At 42.1% G+C, this 10,647-nt stretch overlaps 1 protein-coding gene across 1 annotated transcript in view; it reads right to left on the reverse strand.

Moving 5' to 3' along the window:
- The window catches only part of CDH19 (cadherin 19, type 2), a 77,323-nt gene extending 71,258 nt beyond the window's left edge, over nucleotides 1-6,065 (reverse strand). Inside the window, exon 1 of the mRNA XM_006892761.1 lies at nucleotides 5,871-6,065. Coding sequence (XP_006892823.1) covers nucleotides 5,871-6,065 — 195 coding nt within the window. The remainder of the gene's footprint in view (nucleotides 1-5,870) is intronic.
- Nucleotides 6,066-10,647: the final 4,582 nt, after the last annotated feature.

Raw genomic sequence — 10,647 nt, forward strand, 5'->3', positions numbered from 1 at the left:
AGATGCTCTGCTGGAGAAGGAGGGGAAATCTCCTTCTGTGCCAGTTAGATCTGATTGAACTGTACACAACAAGAAGAGAAAAACTGGGGAGCTCTGGTGGCCTAGTGGTAAGGAGCTGCAACTACAATCCCAGAGGCGCACGGTTTGAATCCACCAGATGCTCTGCCCGGTAAGGAGGGACAATCTCCTCCTGTACCAGTCAGATCTGATTTGACGGTACACTCACACAAAAATAATAAAATTTTAAAAAAGAAGAGAAAATCTTTCCTGATTTTAAACCATGCAGTATTCCTTTCCTCTGTTAGCACAACAGCCTCTGGGTCTAGGTCTAAATTTCCTATGAGCTCAATCTTGTGTTCTGGAATTCCCATTCTTCTCAATGACAGAGACTAGTGACACCTAACAGCAACAAACAACAGAGAAAGCCTGACTCACACCATGGTGTGTAGGTTGCTCCATTTGCATGCAATAACTGGACAATGAATAAGAAGAACAAAGAAGAATTGGTGGCTCCTTATTCTGAGCTGATGATAAGGAGAAACCCCAGGCAGACATTCCTTCATTTAAGGAAGTGGAAGGGCAAGCACACCTGGAAGCATCTCTGGAAATGACCTTGTGGTTTTCAGAGCCCAAGTGGTCCTGTTGTGGTTGGAGGAGTGGCCTCCACACAAGTGTTTCCTTCTGGCTTCATTCTAGAGAATCTCTGTAGGAATTTTACAGCCAATTTCTGGTTGGTGGAAAGGCAGTCAAACCTAGGACTCCTGAGTAGGTCTGCCATGTTGCTCTCATTCTCCACCCCATAGTGTGTTAGTTGTGAGTGTAGCTTCCACTCAAGATTCCTGCTTCATAGCACATACTGGCCCCAGGGCTGACCGTAATGTTAAACAGACAGACACAAGCCATTACACCAGGGTGGTCTCTCCTGTGGGTGTCAGAGGGCTGAGTGGGAGATGGCAGGACGGAAGCAGAAGACTCCACCAGAGGACCTCCTGGAGCACCCAATTTTGCAAGTGGTGGTGTCTGGGTGAGGGAGGGGCTGCCATACCCCAGAGGGACTCCCAGTGAGGTCCGCACCTTTGTTCTCAGGGCTCACCCTGTAATTTGTGGCTCCAGCTGTGGCCACCATGACCACCACTGTCAATCTTTTCCTGAAGGAGTCCTGGTGGCAGAGTCCACAGTATACTTTGCAATGAACCAAGATACTTGTTTCTCAGATGCAGCAGCCTCCGTCCTCAGCCCTGGCCGGAAGGGGAAACAGGTGACCTGAGCTGACTTCTAAGGATGTCCACCTTGTTGTTTCAAAAGTCTTAACTAGGAGCATTCACTGGAACCAGGACAGGGTTTATAATGGGAGCTGACTCCACTCCGTGGCTCTTCTGCAGGTATTTGCAGTGATCCTGCCGGGTACGGGCTGTAGAGGGCGAGCACACTCCAAATGTCCCTCACGGAGGTCAGTGCTATCACATCCTCCACCCAAAACAGCAGTTAGTACATCCACTGTGAGTGGAGGGTAGTGAGTTTCCTAGTACATCCACAGTGATCTCAGGGAACAGTTATCAGGGCTCTTTCTCAGGAGGAGGACCAGGAAAACTAAATTACTGAAAACTCTTCCTTAGACCTATGGGTTCCACAGGATGCTGCTGGCATCCTCAGAATGTGCCCTGGGAAGGTCTGCTTTGTTGATTTCAGAGAAGTTTGGAGTCCTTCTCTTTGTGGAGGTAAGAGGTGTGGGGATGGGGAGGCCATAATCCCTTTTCACAGAAACATTCCTGTCCACAGAAGGATGCCCATGACTGGAGGCAGAGGCAGGGCCATTGGGAAAAGAAATTTCTCTCTTGCAGATGCCTCCTTGTTGATTCCCTGGTTCTTTCCAGTCTGTAGAGAGAAGGGCCACTGCTTTCTCTGCTCCTTATTCAGAATCTCTCAAAACTGAGCTCTGTTTCCTGTTTCCTTGTTCTGTGTGGAGGACGATCACAAAGATGATTGTTTACACAACCATCGTCCCAGAATTCCCATAGTTCTTATAGACAGGCGACTTAGTTGGTTATGTGTTAGACCGCTAATAATAAGGATGGGAGTTCGAATCCACTGGCTCCAAGATAAGGCGGTTTCCTCCGGGAAGGTTTCAAGTCTTTGAAATCCAATGGAGAGTCATTATGAGTCAGAATTCTCTGATTGGGAGTGGGTGGGGTTTTGTTTGTTTATTTGTTTGGGGGCTTTGTATACCTTATGAATTGAAAAGCAATTCTGAGTGCTGTAATGTAATGTAAATATGAGGGGGAAATCTGCACATGCCAGCCCAAGGCAGCAAGTCGAGTCCCTTATGTTGGTTTTCCGCTCACTCATCACCACGCAGTGGGAACCAACCCTAGCTGGCACTCCCCTGGGTTACTCAGACTGAGCGTCACATGGAAGAAAACTGTCTTCCTCTCTGTTACGGAGTTGAAGGTGGATTAGAACTGGCAGAGAAGCTCAGCCTGGGGTTCAACAGCACAACTCCTTACCGACAAAGCCACCAGAGCTAGAGAAACCAATACGGAGGCTGAAAACGCTCTTCAGTATCAGAAGTGACATAAATGAAAATTGGTAATGAGTTCAAGTATTTTCATTGTGGGCTTGAAAATGTTAAGGATGAAAATGTAAGTGATTCAAAATAGAACACCAAAAAACAAACCAAAATCTACTTGAATAGTTCTTTATTTCTTATTCTCTATAGCAAGTTGTGCTGCTAAATGAAGCGCCTCCCATCTTCAGCAGTTCAAATCCACCAGTGACTCCACAGAAGAAAGATGGGCAATATCTTCCCTTTATGATTTAAAGTCACCAAAACCAGATGGAGTGTCAAATGAGGTCAAACCAACTCAGTAATAGTGTTTGAGTGAGCCTGTAATGGTACAAAACAGATACAGCAGACAGTTCAATCTTCGACAGCGCAGGATGGGATTTTCTTCACTTCCATTTAAGAAATGCTCTCTCAGGTGGGTGGCTAGTGCTCCATGGATGCAAGGATGGGGAGACTTGGTCTCACATACTTTGGGCACGTTTTCAGGAGAGACCAGTCTCTGGGAACGCTTTGAAAGGTGGAAAGTTAGAGAAGGAAAGGAAGACTCTTAATAAGATGGAACTCACACAGTGACAAGGCAAAGACTGTGAGGATAGTGTAAAACTGAGAAAAGTTTCAGTCTCATCCACACCACACGTCATGGCACCTGTCAACACCAACCACAAAGGAAACCTGACAGCTCCTGTGTCACAATGGGGGCTGCATCCTCAGAAGAGGGGTGCTTTGTGCTGACTTGTCATTCAGAAGAGAAGGACTGATGGACAGTTTTGGCAGATTTAGAACTTGGGAAACTCAGTAAATTTCCAGAATTCTGAACGGAATGGGCTCAACAGCAGCTTGTTTGGGATGTTGTTTGTGGTTTATATGGTTTTTGTTTGGTTTCTTTTTTTAATGTGAGCGGGGTTTTTTGGGTTTTTTAATTTTAATGAATGTTTAAAGAGATTTTGGATTTCCATTCATTCATTGTTGCATTTTTCTCCCTCCCAGTTCGTTCTTCTCTTTGAAAAGTAAAAGAAAAATTTCTTCATTGGTATACAATCCCCCCTGCCCCAGTACACTCCACTATACATTCTTCATTCTGCTCCCCTGTCATAACCATAATACCCAATATACATCACTTTTAAACTGTTCTTTCCCTCATCTGTTTCAATGCAGTACACATAATTAATTTGGCCAAAGGGTGCAAGTTTAATATTCAGTTATTTGTATTTTCCAGACTTAATTTCTTCCAAAACATATATTAGAAAGGAAGTTCTTCTGGACCAAGTCAATGTGCCGAATCGTTCCCAGCTCTTCCATGTCAAGCCTTTGGATACTCACTAGTTAAGCCGTTAAAGCAGTTATCTGTAAGTGCTGTAAGCCTTGAGTAATTGTGAAAAGGGAAAGATTCTGTTAGACTGTTTTAGAAAGATTTTCACAGAATGGAGAAAGACAGAAGCAATCACTGAAACACAGCAAGGATGTGTGTGAGGTAGCAGATGCCAACAAGCAAACTGAAATCTGACAGCGGAGGAGGAGGAGGAGGAGGAAGAGATAGCTGGTGTTCAGATCATGCTGGTCCCCTTCCCTGCTGGGTCTTGTTTACTGCAAGTCACCAGCGCATGGTGCCTGTCACCCAGTCAGTGACATGTGCTCTGCAGGACCTAGTTCAAATAAGTATGTAGAGATTCAGTCAACTGGCTGACGCTTAGACATCCCCTCATTCCTCACTTCACCTGGGATCAGCCGAGCAAATAAAGAAGGGGGCGAGAAGTATTACTGGGTGAAGAATGTGTACACCCAGAAAAACATACGTGCAAGTCTGTGTGCCTGTGTACGCAGAACGTCTCCCCAGACTTTGGTGGAATGCATGCACACACGTTTGGCTAATTGGATAGATGAATTCCTAAGGCCCCCCACCCTAATGCCAACATTGCAGCCCTCCTGGAAGAGCCAGGAACAAGAGAGTTAATGAATTTTGAGGGCTTCACCCTTTGGGCCCAATTAAATTTTAGTGCCAGTTAATTAGCGGTTAAACTTACTTCAGTTCATCCATCTAGAGAAAGCACCATACAGAGAAGGCCACGAGATTGCAATTACCTTTGCTTAAAGAACACCAAATAATATTAAAAACCAAAAACAAATAGGAGATGTCCTGTCTCATTAAAGGAACTTCCCCCTAAATATATTCTTGAAATGAAGTGCAAGTGATTATTCTCTGTTCTCCAGCTTTGCCATTCAAATACTGTGTGTGGGGACTTCTGTCACTGTGGAAAGGATTCGGTGTTAATCTTCACCATTAAAAATTAATGAGGGCAGATCAACAGCTCCTTAGCATAATCGAGAGTAGAGCTAAATACTGCAGATGAACAATGCTGCTCCCATGGGAATGTTGGACCCATGACTAAAAATAGCACTGTCACATTTCCAGATGTTGCCCCAAGAGGGTGCATCTAAACAGAAGAGAAAGGAGCATTTGAGGACTGGAGACTCTACCTCCAATGGTGGGTAGTGGAAGCATCAGGTGCTTGTGCATCTGAAGCCACTGATTATGTTAATGTGTGAGCCTTCCTAGTAACTCCACTGGGGAAATGCACAATTGCAGCAACAACTAATTCATTGGATATCATAAAACCCAATTTACAGGTGGTCCCTGGGCTGTAAACATCTGACTTACAAACAGCCGGTAGTCAAAAACCAAGCCCTGGAAGGCCTGTTACATGAAAACTTTGAGATTCATATAATGGCTGATCATAACAAGTAAGCCTACATTTCAACTGATCAAAATTATTTATTATTATTATTATTATTGTTGTTGTTGATTATTATTATTATCATTATTATTATTTTAAGGATGTTTTGAAGAACCCAGAGTGTTTGTTCCATATTTTCTGTGTACTGAACACTAAGTGTTATGGAGTCAGAACCAAAGTGGAGCTGACTCTGGTGGGTTTTCACAAGTTGTAAATTATCTGGGAGAAGATTGTCCACCTTTCTCCCACTGAACACCTTGCAGATTCAACCAAACCTGAGACAAAGAATTTATTTGCTTGTCCCAAGACCCTGTTTAAGTAGTGGTCCCCAGGCTGTGAAAACCAGACTTACAGACAATCTGTGATCATCTAGCCAACTAGCCCGCGTGCTCCTTAGCGTTGCCAGTGTCACAGGCAGGTTCACTGAAGGCTACATGCTAAGCCTTTAAAGGCGAACTCCACTAATTGATGTTAGATATGAACTGTACCAAACTGTTCTCATGTGCATGCAAATTGAAGTCATTTAGGAACTGAACCGAATTGATGTACTCTGTACACTTTCAGAAGATAGTTACCCGGCCAACGTGATACCTCGTCGTATTCATCTCCTCGGGTACAAGGAATTGGTTCCACACCCAGCCTCTTTTAACTCGCCAGTGGGGTCCCACTGCATGGTTCTCCTTCCGTGTTTTCCAATCTCCCGAGGCTGGCAGGCACGGTCGGAGAAGAGCACATCCAGCTATCAAAAGTCTCACTAAGCCAGAATTCATTCCGATGTCTCTTCTGATTTGAGCCCACACTCTTCAGAGGCAGTGATGGGTGATGTAAACAAGAATCTTGTAATTTGTAATCCGTTTTTGTTCACTCTTAAGAGTAGTTTATCTCCCTAGAGCATAAGAAACAAAACATTTGACAATATTACAAAGAGCAGTTCCTCACATCATTGTGAAAAGCAGGCCTTAAAGTTTGCATTCTTAAGCTAGTTTCACTAAATGCAGTAGATACATATATTTTATTTCTCTCCCAATTATATTGATTAATTTGTAGTTCAGTTACAAATAAGTTGGTTGGAATAATTATACATTTGCACCCAGACACATTTCATTTTGCGCTGGAATCCTGCATTTGCCTGAAGCTTGAGAAGTTGTTCTTGCAATTTGATTGGCACTTGACATTGACATAGATTTTGGAGGGGGTTGTGTTTATTTTATTTATTTATTTTTTAGCCTACCTACTTTTCTACTTCAATAAAACTCAAACTTTCCTAGTAAAGCAACACCCAGACAGGGAAGCAAATGCCAACCTCTTTGTATTTCATAGAAAAAAATCCTTCACACTCACTTCCAAAAAAAAAAAAAAAGATGGTATTTTGTGTGTGTAACTAAATAAACTGAAGGACAACTCAGTTTAAGAACCTGCTGGGATTTCATAGTAAATAACAGTGATGCTATTAAACAGTCTGAATAGAAAACTTGCATGAGATAGATGCTTACTTCCTTTTTACAAAGAAATAAACCTATTTCTAGAGGGGAGAAAAGCACTGCAGTGCTTAAGTAGAAAAATCTTAATATTTATAATGTGTAAAATGGTCAGAGACATTGTCCATGGATTCCGAGGACTTCTTACACTTAGTACCTACGGAGTGTGCTGCTTCTTGCCAGGAAGCACCTCTGGTGGGTCAGACCGTCAGCAGCTGGGAGGGAGAAGGAGGGACACTCCTCTTCCATGCAATGTACAGTTGCCGAACCCCCCTAGTGGGTCAGCTATGAGTTGGTTGAGATTCAGTGATGATGAGTTGGGGGGTCTTCTGCTATGGTCATGATTTGGGGTGGCAGCAGATTCTCTGTCGCTAACCTACCAGTAAGCAACCCAGGACTCCCCAGTGACACCCAGAAGAAAGGGAGGTTGATGTGCTTCTTCAAAAATCACAGCCAACAAACAGTGTGGAGCACGTCTATTCCATAGCCCATGATATCACCATGAGTAAGAACAAACTGGATGGCAACAGGTCTTGCGGTTTAGTGGTGTGGGCTTATTTCTGGTTGGTGTATTTGTTTTAACGTATCTTCTATGCTGTAAGGAGCGCTGGTGACTTAGTGCCTAACGAGTTGGGCTGGTAACCAAAAAGCCATTGTTGGAGCCCACCAGGTGCTCCAAGGAGGGACAATAGGCAGCCTCGTCCTGTAAGATTTATGGGCTCAAGGTCATGACAAAGGCCATTTATCAATCACAACCCACCTGATGGCATGGAGTGGTTTTTATATTATTTTTAATATTTGTTATTATTAAAATGTAATTAATACACATTTGACTAGTTATCTTTCTGTTTCTACAATATTGGTCTTGGGGGAGGGTAGGAGTAGCGGAGTGAGGATGGGCAGCGTGTAATTTTAGAGCTGCACAATTTGATGGGTAGAGGGAAAGGTGGGTAAAGAAAATGGGAAAGATTTGGCTTGAAAAACAATATATACAAACATGGTAAGTAACCTAATATAAAATAAACATTTTCTTTAAAAAAATAAATACTAATTCATTTGGGCTTTATATATATTAGCACTTCCCATTTATTAAAAATATTCCTGGGTGTGTAATCAGTTAATACTCTTATCTACAAGCAAAAGGTTAGTGGTCCAGTCCTTCACGGGTGCTTCAAAGGGCCAGATGAACTGCTTCTCCATTAAAAATACTTTGGCACGTAGTTCTATGTGGCCTTTGTGAACTGGAACTCAGTGGAGGGAAGCTATCCTGAAGTTGATCTGTGAACAGTCTGTATTCATGAACGCATGTTTTTTATGTACAGGCAGTGCCCAGTTTATGGACATTCAGTCTGAATGTTTACAGACCTACTTGTCCTTTAGTGTTATATACATTTGCCTTCACTTTAAAACATTTGAATCAACCCCTGATTAAACACAGTCTTCATTCCACTGGACATTGTACCACCCTCAGCTGTGGTACATGCAATTTATAAATCACTAGAAAGACTTTGAGCATTTTCTTTCACTAAGGGTTAAGGAGCTCTGGTACCATAGTCTTTGGTGTTCATGCTGCTAGACAGAAAGACTTGATGTTTCCAGTGGTTCAATTCCACCAATGGTTCCATGGGAGAAAGAGGGCCAAGCTCTACCATGAAGATTTAGAGCCTAAGAAACCCACTGGATAGTAACTATGCATCAGAATCGTCTCTACGACAGTGAGGCAGATAAGACTAAGTGTGAATTATGTACATGTGTTCCAAGTTACCTATAAATTAGACTTTAATGAACAGTTAGGGATGAATGAACCTTGTTTGTAAATTAGGAATTGCCTGAAATGAAACAGTTCTGCATTATCTAACTCAACATGGTGTTTCAACAACATACTAGGTTTCTCCATGCTCCAACCAAATAGAATTGTTTGTCTGGGGTTGATGAAGACATTCAGAATTGCGGGCCTTCGGATATAGTATAATATAGTATAACCGACAGGAAATCCACAGAACCTCTCCATCTGTCAGGAGAGTTCTGTAGGCTCCTTCTGCACCAAGTGTTAAATTCTCCCCCGCATATTTCCGAAGAGCTCCTTAGAGATTTCTAGGGCTTCACCTCTTGTTAGGAAAAGTTGTTAAAAAATCTCTCATTAGGAAAGGACACATTCTCAGCAAGGGATCCCGAGGTCCCTCTGCAGTCTCTTAAACAGAGGTGTTCTCCGTTACAGGCTTAGTTAATGAGGGTCAGGGGGAAACTCAGGCAAAGTGAAGATTTCCTCCTTAGTTGAATATTTGAAATTCAAGCTGTGCCTGTTGTTTAGAAATTGCTAAAAAAGTTTATTGTTGATACCTAATGAATAATAAAATGATTTGGAACAAGAATAGTTTTCTTAAGAAGGATGACACTTTGTATAAATTTGTACACATTTGAAAATGTCACATAATATGATGCGCATCTCTTATCTTTGGATGCCTAACATGAGTTTCGTTGGCTTTATATTTTGGCATTTTTCAAATATTTAAAAACATGGAAAATAGAATAATGAATTCCTATATCACCAATACCATCCTTTAATAATTATCATCACATTAACAATCCCATTTTGATCATTCAGTTATAGAAAACACAGTTTGATGTAACATAATTATATCCATAAATTATACATAAAACCAAACTGGCCCTCCATCGGATTTCTGGAGCTATAAACCCAACAGAAGGAGGCTGCTCATCTTACTCGAACAGAGCTGCTAATGGCTTTGAACTGTCAGGGATGTAGTCTTTGGGTTAATAGCATAGCACAAACACACTGACCAACCCCATCTATTAATTATCTTTCACCCTATTAATCTATGCGCTGTAGGCAGGATTCCGGCTCACAATGGTCCTGCAGACAAAGTAGAACTGTTCTGTAGGGTCTCTAAGACTGCCAAACATTTACACATTCAGAGTGTACTCTTTCTCCCCACGCGTGGCTGGTGAGTTCTAACCCCTTACCTGTGAATTAGCAGTCAAGTTATTTTTTAGCCACTCTGCACTGAGGTCTATCTTTCATGCTTTCTTTCTCTAAATCAAGTCTAACACTCCAAATGTCTAACCACAAATGAAAGGATTGAAAAGTTATGATACATTCACACAGTGGACTACTACGCAGCATGCATGAGCAATTATTTTGTAAATTATTACCTAATTTGGGAGGGACTGGAGAGTATTATGCTGAGAGAACGAATTCCGTTTCACAAGGATAAATATTGTATAAATGCATTATTGCAGAATGGGTGTAAGGGTCCAGGAGGGCTGAGCGAGGTTGGAAGCAGAGGGATGAGGATGTGCACGCAGGAGCGGGGAGGATTAATCATGGGGTTGAACAATTTGATTGGGGGATGGTGGTGAGGGAAATTGAAGGAATTTGTTCTTGAAAACAATGTATTCTAATTTTGTAAGTAAACTGATAGAAAATTAAAATAAAATTTTTAAAAATGTAAAAAATAAAACTATGACTAAATCTTCATTGTTCTGGTTATTCGGTGCTGTCAAATTGAGAACAACTCAGAGTGACCTTATGAACAACGGATCTGAACCCTGTCCTGTTCTGTGCCACCCTCATCGTCTCTGACATGCTTGAGCCCATTGCTGCAGTCACTGGGTCAACAGTTAACCATTCAGTTAAGAGTCTTCCTCTCCAAGCATAATGTCCCTCTCCAAGGAACAGTCCAACAACATACCCAAATTACATGAGAGAAAATTTTGCCATTTTTCAAAGTTCAGAATAAAACTCTTTAAGCAATGATGAGTCAAGATTCAAATCACTTTACAGAATGCCTTTGCTGATATGTTTCTAAAGTCTCCTTTGCTCTTAAGTTGATAAAGCCTCCTTTGTTGTTGC

The sequence above is a fragment of the Elephantulus edwardii genome, unplaced genomic scaffold, assembly GCF_000299155.1.
Source record: "Elephantulus edwardii isolate Elephantulus edwardi_28Jun2011 unplaced genomic scaffold, EleEdw1.0 scaffold00118, whole genome shotgun sequence".
NCBI classification, from domain to species: domain Eukaryota; kingdom Metazoa; phylum Chordata; class Mammalia; order Macroscelidea; family Macroscelididae; genus Elephantulus; species Elephantulus edwardii.